Genomic DNA, 15,084 nt, shown 5'->3' on the forward strand with positions numbered 1-15,084 from the left:
TCATAAACAAGCTTCTGGCCAAGTTTTGTACATTTCCAGGATAGTTTAAGAAAGTTATTAAAATTTTAAAAACTTTAACCACAGAGTGAATGTAATGTTTCCTGGCAGAAAAAACTAAGTCCATTTATAAGTAAAATACGGAAAAAATGGAATTTTATTTTTACAAAATTTACTTCTGGATACTATCTTATGAACATAAACAAGCTTCTGTCCAAGTTTCGTACAATTCAAGGATAGTTTAAGAAAGTTATTAAAATTTCAAAAACTTTAACCACAGAGTGAATATTTGTGGACGCCGCCGACGACGACGACGCCGACGGAATGTAGGATCGCTATGTCTCGCTTTTTCGACTAAAGTCGAAGGCTCGACAAAAACCCAATGCAATTGCCCATTGTTGGGTTCAATAACCCAATTAATTCAAAGGAAAACCCAATTATATGCCAAAACCATGAGTTCTCAACCCTTTTATTGGCTACCGTTTACGTTGTTTACCCTTATCTGTTTACAGTCGTCGCGTAAATCTATTTTTATAATATTTATAATTGGAAATTTCCTTTCGTCCTAAAAATAGATCCCTGCATCAAGTAGCTGAAATGGGTCCCTGTTGCAGTTTTCCGTTGCTCAATAGGTACACGTGTTTTTGAAAACATTTCGATCTTCTCGGCGTTTATCCATTAGCATGTGTCATGGAGTCATATTTGTTTCGAATTGCTCGGGATTTATCATAACATACATTGAATTCAAACGAAAGTGAATGTCCGGTAAAAATATTGAACAGAAACTTGTTTTCTGCTTCTTTTGAAAAGCTGAGGGAAAGTTCTGATGATAACAAGACCCAACCAGTTTTATTAGGAAGCGTCCATCGAATGCACGGGCGTATATGCGTACCTTAACAAGAACATTGCTAATAAACATGGGGTTTCGTCAAAAACAAAATCCGTTGGAAAAAGTGAACGGCCAAATCAATTATGACATGATAAAGCATCAGAAACCAAAAGTTCTAATAAAATACAACTAAACCCAGATTTATGTAAATTGAATAAAAGAAAAACATTCAAGTATAATTAGAGTTTATGTACTATTTTTGCTACTGGTCTCAGAATTTATTATATAAAGGTATAAGACGAGTGCCTGTGAATACACATATCAGTTTTTGTGAGAAAATACAAAACTGGCAAATGGTTTGAAACGGGACACAAATTAAACCTACAATTGCTGGGGGGGGGGGGGGGGGGGGGGTAGGAGGGGTGCTGATCCTGAAATCCCGGGCTTTAAAACATGAAATCCCGAAATCCCGGTAAAGGTCCTATCCCCCCTCATTGCTCCTCAGTGAATAAACCAAATAAAACAGCTAGCAAATAATCCTTACCTTAACCCTAAACCAAATAAAACAGCTAAGGTAGCACTCCACAGTTAGGTGTGTAGTTTCGCATTTTGGCCCCTGTCCAGGATTTTTCAAATATGAGAGCTAGTGTGCAATAAAATTCATTTTTGGTTAGCTGAGTATTAAAATAGCCTTTGTATCGGGTTTATATGAACATCAAGATTATGTAATGTATGTAATATAGGCTGTTTTCTGTATGACAGTTCGTATTTGCATGTCCCTACCATACATTGGTCCGGCAATTATTGTAATGTTTTTTTCCAACTTTTTATCGCACAAACTTTGTGATTGGATTTTACGAAAAAATGAGGCGAAAGACACCCATTTTTTATTTGATCATTAGGAAGATTTATGAAAACAGTTTCTAAAAAGGATCACTCAAAGGCATTGAAATTCTAGTTTGATCCAAATTTTGGGGGGATATGTGACATGTCCACCCCCCTTTTTGCAATATTTTATGGTAAATAAATGCAGAATGTTGCCATGGATACACATAAAAGGAATTAATTTTCACTCTTTTAACTTTTGAAAATCAAATCTATGGAATATACTGATTACATACATATGCACATGTACAACACAAACAGTTAGGTTAATGTATTAGAAATCCAGGAATAGGAGATGATAAAACATTTTGTGGCTCATTTTTAATTTTATTTTCTAACTGTGGAGTGCTACCTAAACAAAGAAAGAAACATATTTAAGACGGAAAAAAATCTGGGGTTTATATTGCCTAAATATTCAATATTGTGATGAAAAAACCCAATACATTAAGGAGCTTGGTGGTGAAAAACCCAATTTGATATTAACCTGAGGGGTGAACTGAAATTGATAATGCAATTAAAAAACTTTATCACCCAATTATATAAGAAAATGGTGGGTAAAAACCCCAATTTGTGAATTCTTATCTGGAGCTCTGAAATTTGCTAAATTTAGTAAAAAGTCAACTCTTATAATTATTCAAATGAATGTTTTTGTGTATTATTTTGTTTAACGATTAAAGTGCAGTAAAAAAAAAATTGGTAATGTCGGTGTTATTATCGCCGTCATCTTGTTTACATTGGTTACGAAAAGAAGTTTGGTCAATGTCGTGTATCGAAAAATAAGCAACATCAAGATCAACTACCAGAAGTTCTCTCGACCAATCATATCAACGTATTCCCTAATTATATGCAAATCATATAAAAATTATGTTGACTTTGAACAGCTGGCTTTCAAATCAGCAAGTACTCTGAGATACATGTATAATGTATCACTTTGTGTTCCAATCTGATGATTCAAGTACTTTCCAACTGATTTTTGCAAGAATCACCGTGAGGGAATCTGAAATGACAATTCAAGTTTAATGTACAATTATATGTTAGCTATAGCTGCAGGCGTTATGCTTTTCTTTTTATACGACCGCAAAAATTGAAAATCACGTTGGCGTTGTAGTTGTTCGAATACTTTTGGTTTTCACACTATAACTTTAGTTAAAGTAAATAGAAATGTATGAAATTTAAACACAAGGTTTATGACCATTAAAGAAAGGTTGGGATTGATTTTGGAAGTTTTGGTCCCAACAGTTTAGGAATTACGGGCCAAAAAGGGCCCAAATAAACATTTTCTAGGTTTTCGCACTATAACTTTAGGTTTGAGTAAATAGAAATCAATGATATTTTGACACAAGGTTTATGACCACAAAAGGAAGGTTGGGATTGATTTTGGGTGTTTTGGTTCCAACTGTTTAGGAATTAGGGGCCAAAAAAGGGCCCAATTAAGCATTATTCTTGGTTTTTGCACAATAACTTTAGTATAAGTTAATAGAAATCATTGAAATTTAAACACAAGGTTTATGACCACAAAAGGAAGGTTGGGATTGATTTTGGGAGTTATGTTCCCAACATTTAGGAATAAGGGGCCAAAATAAGCATTTTCTTGGTTTTCGCACCACAACTTTAGTATAAGTTAATAGAAATCTTTGAAATTTAAACACAAGGTTTATGACCATAAAAGGAAGGTTGGGATTGATTTTGGGAGTTTTGGTTCCAACAGTTAAAGAATAAGGGGCCCAAAGGGTCCAAAATTAAACTTTGTTTGATTTCATTAAAAATTGAATAATTGGGGTTCTTTGATATGCCAAATCTAACTGTGTATGTAGATTCTTAATTTTTGGTCTGGTTTTCAAATTGGTCCACATTAAAGTCCAAAGGGTCCAAAATAAACGAAGTTTGATTTTAAAAAAAATTGCTGAATCTAAACATGTACATTGTACTTAGATTTTTGATTATGGGCCCAGTTTTCAAGTTGGTCCAAATCAGGATCCAAAATTATTATATTAAGTATTGTGCAATAGCAAGAAATTTTCAATTGCACAGTATTCAGCAAAAGCAAGAAATCTTCAATTGCACAGTATTATGCAAGCAAGAAATTTTCAATTACACAGTATTGCGCAATAGCAAGAAATCTTCAATTGCACAGTATTGTGCAATAGCAAGTATTTTCAATTGCACAGTATTGCGCAATAGCAAGAAATATCTAATTGCACAATATTGGGCAATAGCAAGAAATTTTCAATTGGAGTTATCTTTCTTTGTTTAGAATAGTAGTTGAATCAACTTAAATCATTGTTTTACACAATGTATATTCACTTTTACTACCAACTGATAAATAAAAACAATCTTTACCAATCAGTGATAACAAGCACTTTTTTTACATTTTATGATGTATTTAATTGAGTAGTTATTGTTGCAAACTCCATTAGAAATTTGAATTGAGATCATTTTTGGAATAAGGGAAAGGGGGATTTGAAAAAAAAATTGGGGGGGGGGTTCAATTTTTCTCATTTCAAAAGAAAGTTAAAAGAAAATTTCTTCAAACATTTTTTGAGAGGATTAATATTCAACAGCATAGTGAATTGCTCAAAGGCAAAAAAAACTTTTAAGTTCGTTAAACCACATTCATTCTGTGTCAGAAACCTATGCTGTGGCAACTATTTAATCACAATCCAAATTTAGAGCTGAATCCAGCTTGAATGTTGTGTCCATACTTGCCCCAACTGTTCAGGGTTCAACCTCTGCGGTCGTATAAAGCTGCACCCTGCTGAGCATATGGTTGCATTTAAAACCAGAATACAACTTAAAATAAGGTGTTTAATGCAGCTGTTTAATGTTTGCAAACTTACCTCTGACATGATTATTTGGCAATGTCTTTTTAGTTATGAAAAAAGGATTACTACAAATAAATATTTATAACTAATAGTACTGAAGCAAGACATTGAATGACATGTTACATGTAAACAGTCTCCAATCTCCTAATAAATTGCTCCTATTTTTATGCCCCACCTACGATAGTAGAGGGGCATTATGTTTTCTGGTCTGTGCATCCGTTCGCCCGTCTGTCTGTTCGTTCGTCCGTCTGTCCCGCTTCAGGTTAAAGTTTTTGGTCAAGGTAGTTTTTGATGATGTTGAAGTCCAATCAACTTGAAACTTAGTACACATGTTCCTTATGATATGATCTATCTAATTTGAAAGCCAAATTAAACTTTTGACCCCAATTTCACGGTCCACTGAACATAGAAAATGAAAGTGCATGTTTCAGGTTAAAGTTTTTGGTCAAGGTAGTTTTTGATGAAGTTGAAGTCCAATCAACTTGAAACTTAGTACACATGTTCCCTATGATATTATCTTTCTAATTTTAATGCCTAATTATATTTTTTATCAAATTTCACAGTCCATTGAACATGGTAAATGATAGTGCGAGTGGGGCATCCGTGTACTTTGGACACATTCTTGTTCATGTTTATCATGCTTCATTCATATGTTTTTACAGATATGCAGTGATTGCTAAAGAATGTGCTGGGTGTCCAAGAATCAGATGTGAAAGACCTGGCTGTGATACAGACTTCTGCTATCATTGTAAACAATACTGGCATCCAAACAAGACTTGTGATGCTGCTCGTGCTGAGAGAGCATCATCAAACTTGAGGTCTCCATCTGTTAGTTACAGCCATGACAATGATTCTCAAAGTAAGATCAACTTCATGTACCCAAAATTATAACAAACTTAGCCTAATTAGAAATTCACGGGAAAATCAGTTCCTTGCCAACATTAAAAAAACTTTTTGAAATTTTTATTGTCCTCTACACTTCTTGGTTAACAGTGAGCTCATGAGTCGATCATAAAAAAAACTTGTTAAATATCTTTTTGCACAGACTTTTTGTTCACATATTTAAGTAAGTTCCTCACTTTGATTAAGGCAGATGAGGATTATTCAGACAGTACTGAATAGTTTGACTTCATATTTTCGGTCTGCAGATTTGCATGAAAAATTCGTTTTTAGACCAACTCAATATTAGTCTTTAGGTGTGTATAAGTTCTCTTGAATAACATATATAGTGCATTAGTCAGAAGATCTTTGGAAGGGTCTTTATTTTGTATTCTTTGTTTTTTTAGGTCATGTTGCTCTATTCTATATTTATTTTGCCAATTATTCTCTATTGTGTTCTATAAATAGAATGTAAACTGTGTTTCAGAAGATGATATTAAACCCTGTCCAAGATGTGGTGCTTTTATCATGAAGATGAATGATGGCTCTTGTAACCACATGGCCTGTCCTGTTTGTGGAGCAGAATTCTGTTGGTTATGTATGAAAGAGATATCAGATTTGCATTATTTAAGGTTTGTAGTCTTAACCCTTTCAACGCTACACAAAAAAATAGAAAAATGGCTGCTGCTGCCAGGATGGGGTAATCGTAATCTGTAATCATAATCGATTGTAATTGATTACATTTTTTCAAGTAATCGACAGTAATCTGTAATCGAAGACATTTTCTATTACATGTTATCATAATTTAATCGATTACAGCAAAAATTTGGATGTAATCATCGATTACTTTTCGATTACATTTCGATTACTTTAGTAAAATAGTTTGATGAAAAATAACCTATTTCAGAGGAAAATATGTATGTTATCACTTTATAGTACAGATAAAATATTATGCATTAACAATACTTGAGATTTAAGCAACTGCCTTATTTCTATCTATTGTCTCTAGCTGCATTATGAGTAACCAGATCCCTCCTCTACCTAAATTTACTTTATATCTAGCTTTTGAAACAAATGGATGTATGTGCTTGTCAATAATTCAAGAGCTTTAATATTTAAATAAGAAAATAGATTTGAAAAAATAAAATAGATCTTAAATAAGAAATGTGTCTGTCTTTCGTTAAGTTCTGTAAGTACTACATTTTTTAAAAGTAGTAAGCTTATTTGTATTAAATTTCCTGAAAACATCATTTTCAATCAGAGTTGAAATTAAAGCTTAGAATACATAAACAGTTGATTTCTTAAATGTTAGGATATATATACATGTATATAAATTAAATTAAAAAAGAACACAAAATCCTTTTAACAGTGAACCAATGGCAATTCTTTTTAGAAATAGATACATGTATCCCTTTGACACTATAAATATATTTTGTATATAATTTGATTGAAGAAGTTAACAACATTCTTGCCTTTACTAATGAGATGATCAAAGTCTTCTAATCAATAACAAATATAGTCCCTGGGGGGGGGGGGGGGGGTCATCTCCACCCCTTCAATTTGAGTGATAGACACATGCAGTCTTCAGAAATGATCAAAGGACAATAAAACAAATGACATGAACTATAGGATAAGTCCCTGGGGGGTCATCTCCACCCTTTCAATTTGAGAATATGCTATTATCTTGTAAACGGTCCCCACCCCTAAACCATATATATTCTTGAATGGGACAATAAAACAAATCAAATGAAATTAAAGGGAAGTCCCTGGGGGTCACCCCCACCCCCTTCTGTTTGCAAACTTGTAAACGGTCAAGATCCCCACCCCTAAACCATATATATTCTTGTATGGGACAATAAAACAAATCTAATGAACTATTTGGGGAGTCCCTTGGGGTCACCCCCACCCCCTTCTGTTTGCAAACTCGTAAAAGGTCAAGATCCCCACCCCTAAACCATATATATTCTTGTATGGGACAATAAAACAAATCTAATGAACTATTTGGGGAGTCCCTTGGGGTCACCCCCACCCCATTCTGTTTGCAAACTCGAAAAGGTCGAGATCCCCACCCCTAAACCATATATATTCTTGTATGGGACAATAAAACAAATCTAATGAACTATTTGGGGAGTCCCTTGGGGTCACCCCCACCCCCTTCTGTTTGCAAACTCGTAAACGGTAGAGATCCCCACCCCTAAACCATATATATTCTTGTATGGGACAATAAAACAAATCTAATGAACTATTTGGGGAGTCCCTTTAGGTTACCCCCACTCCCTTCTGTTTGCAAACTCGTAAACGGTCGAGATCCCCACCCTAAACCACCCACCCCCTCTTGTTTGAAAACTTATAAACGGTCAAGATCCCCACCCCTAAACCATATATATTGTTATATGGGACAATTAAACAAATCAAATGAATACTGGGACCATAGGAATGGTGAGTTATGGGAGCTTTGTTTGGGAGACTTCGTAACAGCATCCTGTTACAATAACTTCTTGTTTCAATTATCTTATGTCTAATAAAGAAGGAAATTTACAATATTTAGCCCCAGGTTATAATTTGTACTCCAGTGGCAGTTAAATAATCTGTAATTAGGGTGGTTATCCAAACAAAAGTTTTAAAACATGCATGTCATTATAAAAATAAATTTTGATCTTAAAAATTAGCTGAACTAATTAATTATTCTACTTTTTTTTATATTTCCTTAAACGTTGTAATTAACTATGCTAAAATATTTTTTTTCAAAGAGTAAAAACAAAAAAGCTAACATGTCAGTAAGAAAGCTATTTTTGAAAAACAATTAGTTATGAATAAGTGATTATAGCAATGCGATGACATCTTTCATATATGTTGAAAGTCAAAATTACGAGATTTTTTAAATATTTCTAATTTTCATCAAGAGATTTGATCTAAAAAGCAGCTATTAACTTATAATTTAGAAACAATGCTTTGAATGATGCATTAGGTAAAGATCTTAATTTCAACTATATATACAAATGTTGAGCAATATAATTGTGTTTTACTCATGTAATTTTTTGTTGAAATGTTGAAGTATGTAATTGACAGTAATCGAAAAGTAATGTAATTACTTTTGATAAAGTAATCGATTGTAATCGATTACATACTAAAATTTGAGTAATCGATTATTAATCGATTGCACAAAAATCCTTCATGTAATCGATTATTAATCGATTACATTTGTCAGTAATCGTGCCCATCCCTGGCTGCTGCTGCATTTTTTTTTGTGTTCATTCATTAGAACAGTATATTCCTTTTCAGACTACTGTATCTTTTTTATTTTAAGAGATACAGAGACAGTTATTGCATGAAAAATGCTCAGGAGAGCATAACCTGTAATGTTAGGCAATTATTTCAGTAAAATTTTTATCAGGTTACCTGCATTTTCAGGTAATTAACAGGTAAAAGGTGTAATTTATTACATTTGTGTTGAATTTTGAATAAAAACTATAGTCCGTTTGACTTCTATAAATCTTCAAAAAATAATTCTTAAAATTTCATTTTTAAAGATAAATATTTTTTTTCTTCATGTATGTTAATGTATGATATATACGAACTCTGACTATGAATATCATAATTTTAAACCTATAATCAAGAAAGTTACTCATTAGGTCTCTATGTTACTTCAATTTATTTTAATATAAAATACTCAATGGAGTACATATGAGTAGTGTAACAGCCTTCCATTCAAAACAAAAACATTAGACATGTGCTCTTAACCTGTTTCATTGTACCATGTGACTTTACTCATTTAAATAACTCTGGTCATGTGTGCATGCTTTTGTATTTCTCATTGAATACAGAAAGCTCAGTAATCACATGACCAGAGTTATTTAAATGAGTAAAGTCACATGGTACAATAAAACAGGTTTAGAGCACATGTCTAATGTTTTTGTTTTGAATGGAAGGCTGTTACACTACTCATACGTACTCCATTGAGTATTTTATATTAAAATAAATTGAAGTAACATAGAGACCTAATGAGTAACTTTTTTGATTATAGGTTTAAAATTATGATATTCATAGTCAGAGTTCGTATATATCATACATTAACATACATGAAGAAAAAAAATATTTATCTTTAAAAATGAAATTTTAAGAATTATTTTTTGAAGATTTATAGAAGTCAAACGGACTATGCTATTAGTCTTCATTTATTTTGTTGTTTTATCTGCCATATAATATAGAAGACACCAGTTTACTCGATTCTGTAGCGTATTGCACTATACACAACGTATAATATAATCGTGGCACAAATAATTGGCTCTGTCCTGAAAATTTTCAGTCAACCTCCGTTTTCCCACCTTTTTAGCTCACCCAGCCGAAAGGCCAAGTGAACTTTTCTCATCACTTGGCGTCCGGCGTCCGTCGTCGTCAGTCGTAGTCGTCTGTCGTCCGTCGTCGTCGTCCTGCGTTAACTTTTACAAAAATCTTCTCCTCTGTTACTACTGGGCCAAATTTAACCAAACTTGGCCACAATCATCATTGGGGTATCTAGTTTAAAAAATGTGTCCGGTGACCCGGTCAACCAACCAAGATGGCCGCCATGGCTAAAAATAGAACATGGGGGTAAAATGCAGTTTTTGGCTTATAACTCAAAAACCAAAGCATTTAGAGCAAATCAGACACAGGGGTAAAATTGTTCATCAGGTCAAGATCTATCTGCCCTGAAATTTTCAGATGAATCAGACAACCTGTTGTTGGGTTGCTGCCCCTGAATTGGGGAAATTTTGCTGTTTTTGGTTATTATCTTGAATATTATTATAGATAGAGATAAACTGTAAACAGCAATAATGTACAGCAAAGTACGACCTAAAAAGAAGTCAACATGACCAAAATGGTCAATTGACCCCTAAGGAGTTATTGCCCTTTATATAGTCATTTTTAGCTCACCTGGCCCGAAGGGCCAAGTGAGCTTTTCTCATCACTTGGCATCCGTCGTCCGTCGTCCGTCGTCGTCGTCGTCGTTAACTTTTACAAAAATCTTCTCCTCTGAAACTACTGGGCCAAATCAAACCAAACTTGGCCACAATCATCATTGGGGTATCTAGTTTAAAAAATGTGTGGCGTGACCCGGTCAACCAACCAAGATGGCCGCCACGGCTAAAAATAGAACATAGGGGTAAAATGCAGTTTTTGGCTTATAACTCAAAAACCAAAGCATTTAGAGGAAATATGACGGGGTAAAAAGGTTTATCAGGTCAAGATCTATCTGCCCTGAAATTTTCAGATGAATCGGTCAACCCGTTGTTGGGTTGCTGCCCCTGAATTGGTAATTTTGAGGAAATTTTGCTGTTTTTGGTTATTATCTTGAATATTATTATAGATAGAGATAAACTGTAAACAGCAATAATGTTCAGCAAAGTTAGATTTACAAATAAGTCAACATGACCGAAATGGTCAGTTGACCCCTTTAGGAGTTATTGCCCTTTATAGTCAATTTTTATAACCATTTTTCATAAATCAAAGTAATCTTTTACAAAAATCTTCTCCTCTGAAACTACTGGGCCAAATTAATCCAAACTTGGCCACAATCATCTTTGGGGTAACTAGTTTAAAAAATGTGTGGCATGACCCGGCCAACCAACCAAGATGGCCGCCACGGCTAAAAATAGTACATAGGGGTAAAATGCAGTTTTTGGCTTATAACTCAAAAACCGAAGCATTTTGAGGAAATCTGACATGGGATAAAAATGTTTATCAGGTCAAGATCTATCTGCCCTGAAATTTTCAGATGAATCGGTCAACCTTTTGTTGGGTTGCTGCCCCTGAATTGGTAATTTTGAGGAAATTTTGCTGTTTTTGGTTATTATCTTGAATATTATTATAGATAGAGATAAACTGTAAACATCAATAATGTTCAGCAAAGTTAGATTTACAAATAAGTCAACATGACCGAAATGGTCAGTTGACCCCTTTAGGAGTTATTGCCCTTTATAGTCAATTTTTAACCATTTTTCATAAATCTAAGTAATCTTTTACAAAATCTCCACTGAAACTACTAGGCCGCAATCATCTTTGGGGTATCTAGTTTGAAAAATGTGTCCGATGACCTGGCCATTCAACCAAGATGGCCGCCACGGCTAAAAATAGAACAGGGGTAAAATGTAGATTTTGGCTTATAACTCTGAAACCAAAGCATTTAGAGCAAATCTGACAAGAAGTTAAAATGTTAATCAAGTCAATATCTATCTGCCCTGAAATTTTCAGATGAATTGGACAATCGGTTGTTGGGTTGCTGCCCTCCAATTGGTAATTTTTAAAGAAATTTTGCCGTTTTTGGTAATTATCTTGAATACTATTATAGATAGAGATAAACTGTAAACAGCAATAATGTTCAGCAAAGTAAGATCTACAAATAAGTCAACATGACCTAAATGGTCAATTGACCCCTTAAGGAGTTATTGCCCTTTATAGTCAATTTTTAACAATTTTCATCAATTCGGTAAATTTATGTAAATTTTTACCAAATATTTTTCTCTGTTACTAATGGGCAAGGTTCATTATAGATATAATTGTAAGAAGCAAGAACGTTCAGTAAAGTAAGAACTTCAAACACATCGCCATCACCAAAATACAATTTTGTCATGAATCCATTTGTGTCCTTTGTTTAATATGCACATAGACCAAGGTGAGCAACACAGGCTCTTTAGAGCCTCTAGTTTTAACAATTTTCACAAAATTTGTAAAATTTTACTAACATTTTCCACTAACTACTGGGTCAAGTTCATTTTAGATAGAGATAATTGTAAGCAGCAAGAATGTTCATTAAAGTAAGATCTACAAACACATCACCATCACCAAACCACAATTTTGTCTTGAATCCATCTGTGTCCTGTGTCTGTGTGTTTAGTATTCACATAGACCAAGGTGAGCGACACAGGCTCTTTAGAGCCTCTAGTTCTAAGTCTCATAATGATCGATAAAATCGTATTTCCCACACGAATTAAATGTAATAAACACATTGAGATAACAAGAAACCTTTTAACTAATCCTCGTTGTTAGTTTTGCCATAGGAATGCTTAAATATTTCCATATTTACAGATTTGTTTCCGATTTCCGCCATTTGCATTTGTCAAAAATTGTCAAGCGCAAATGAGACCTTGTATACCCTGGATTCATACGAGGAAAAATTAAGAGAGGACCCGAATGAAAACCAAATGGTTTAAATAAGAGTCCTGATGAAAAATCATCGCAGCATATGCGGCAAATAGCATACGTCATTGCTGCATATGCCGTGTATAGCATCGAAAGAGTTGAGAACAAATGCATTATCTTTATTTAAAACCGGTATAAGATGGAGTTAAGATTTAGGACTTTTAGGCCTAGTAGGTCTTTTGAGTAATGCTATAAATTTTAAAGAGGGTCTTAGCATGATTAGTAAGCAGGGAGTTTTACCATTTCTTTATTTTGTTTTATCAGTTTTCTCTATTCTGTGCAGTTATTCACCCATCTATTTTTTGCTGGGTATTAAATAATGGACTTCTTTAATTTATTGTCATAAAATCCACTCTATTAACACAAGGTATCATGAATAACAAAGGTATGCTGGTGTTCAATGAATGATTACAAATGATGACAGGTGAGTTGAATTCCAAAGTGAATGACAAAAAGCTGAAAGAATAAATAAAAACATGTACAACAGAAAGGCTTGTATAGTTAGCACTGGTTCATAGTCCGCACCCCCTTCTTCCCAGGAAATTTTAGGTAAAAAAACTTTGTAACTGTTAGAAAGGTATAATGAAACTCCGGTAATTCCAAATCCTGTGCGGTCGTTTGCGATATTTTTTTGGGAAAACCCTGTTTTCCATCATCAAACAGAAGCAGAAACTGCTTTTAAATGATTCTAGAACGCTTCATGATTGTTAAAATAAGTTTAATTCACTTAAAAAACAATTTAGAAACTTGTTTATGTTTAAACAGGAAGTTTAAAAAGCATGTGTAAAAGAAGAAACTAACCGGTGAGAGTAGAAATCCATACATAGCAGATATCACTATAATACGACTTTGAAAGTAAAACAGTTCCATCCTTTTAAAAATTTGTAAAACAGTCTTTAATGTATCTATCACATTAATGTTTGAAATGTCTTAAGCTAATACAAACCATATTTAGTCAGTAAACACCAAAATGGAACCAACAGTAACCGATTAAGTTTTGTAGTTTACAAAATATATAAAGGCAATAACATATATCAAGTTTTGTTACATAACTGCGAGTCAAAATAGTATGTGCAGTTTTTAGTGTGTTGAAAACTCGGCAAGTATTATGTATAAAAATCAGACACAAACTACTTTCCATACATAAAAAATATCTGAATGAGGGGGTGTTATGAATCAAACAAAAATCATCAAAAAGGGTATTTCAATGTTTATAGAACATTTTTATACGACCGCAAAAAATTTAATTTTTTGGTCGTATATTGCTATCACGTTGGTGTCGTCGTCTGCGTCGTCGTCGTCGTCCGAATACTTTTAGTTTTCGCACTCTAACTTTAGTAAAAGTGAATAGAAATCAATGAAATTTTAACACAAGGTTTATAACCACAAAAGGAAGGTTGGGATTGATTTTGGGAGTTTTGGTCCCAATATTTTAGGAATTAGGTGCCAAAAAGAGACCAAATAAGCATTTTCTTGGGTTTTGCACTATAACTTTAGTTTAAGTGAATAGAAATCTATGAAATTTTGACACAAGGTTAATGACCACAAAAGGATGGTTGGGATTGATTTTGGGAGTTTTTGTTCCAACAGTTTAGGAATTAAGGGCCAAAAAAGGGCCCAAATAAGCATTATTCTTGGTTTTCGCACAATAACTTTAGTATAAGTAAATAGAAATCAATGAAATTTAAACACAAGGTTTATGACCACAAAAGGAAGGTTGGGATTGATTTTTGGAGTTGAGGTCACAACAGTTTATGAATTAGGGGCCAAAAAGGGGCCCAAATAAGCATTATTTTTGGTTTTTGCACCATAACTTTAGTATAAGTAAATAGAAATCTATGAAATTTAAACACAAGGTTTATGACCATAAAGGGAAGGTTGGGTTTGATTTTGGGAGTTTTGGTCCCAACAGTTTAGGAATAAGGGGCCCAAAGGGTCCAAAATTGAACTTTGTGTGATTTCATCAAAAATTGTATAATTGGGGTTCTTTGATATGCAGAATCTAACTATGTATGTATATTCTTAATTTTTATACCCCCGCTTTAAAAAAGGGGGGTTATGCTGTTTTACCTCTGTCTGTCAGTCCGTCCGTCCATCAGTCCGTCCGTCAGTCAGTCCGTCCCATGAAACTTTCGTCACATTTTTCTCAGGAACTACACATCCACCCTTTCTGTAATTTGGTATCAACATTTATATATGTCAGCCATACCGTGTGATGCGTTTTCAGATTCATCACTTGACAACTTCCTGTTTACCGAACACTTGTCTGATTTTACACATGATAGCCAAGTTGAAAATTTTCGTCACATTTTTCTCAGGAACTACAATACAAGGATTTCTGAAATTTGGTTTCAGGATTTATATAAGTCAGCTATACCGTGTGATGCGTTTTCAGATTCATCACTCGACAACTTCCTGTTTACCGAACACTTGTATGATTTTACACATGATAGCCAAGTTGAAAATTTTCGTCACATTTTTCTCAGGAACTAC

The 15,084-nt window shown here is 33.7% G+C and overlaps 1 protein-coding gene across 6 annotated transcripts in view; it reads left to right on the forward strand.

Annotated features, from left to right (window-relative positions):
• The window catches only part of LOC143054064 (E3 ubiquitin-protein ligase RNF19A-like), a 43,440-nt gene that overhangs the window by 7,523 nt on the left and 20,833 nt on the right, over nucleotides 1-15,084 (forward strand). For 5 of the 6 annotated variants that reach the window (XM_076226932.1, XM_076226934.1, XM_076226930.1 and 2 more), the window contains exons 3-4: nucleotides 5,196-5,392; nucleotides 5,900-6,044. In XM_076226932.1, the coding sequence (XP_076083047.1) occupies nucleotides 5,196-5,392; nucleotides 5,900-6,044 (342 nt within the window). The remainder of the gene's footprint in view (nucleotides 1-5,195; nucleotides 5,393-5,899; nucleotides 6,045-15,084) is intronic. The other variant, XM_076226936.1, reaches the window with a different exon arrangement.

This window comes from Mytilus galloprovincialis, chromosome 12 (assembly GCF_965363235.1).
Source record: "Mytilus galloprovincialis chromosome 12, xbMytGall1.hap1.1, whole genome shotgun sequence".
Lineage (NCBI taxonomy): Eukaryota > Metazoa > Mollusca > Bivalvia > Mytilida > Mytilidae > Mytilus > Mytilus galloprovincialis.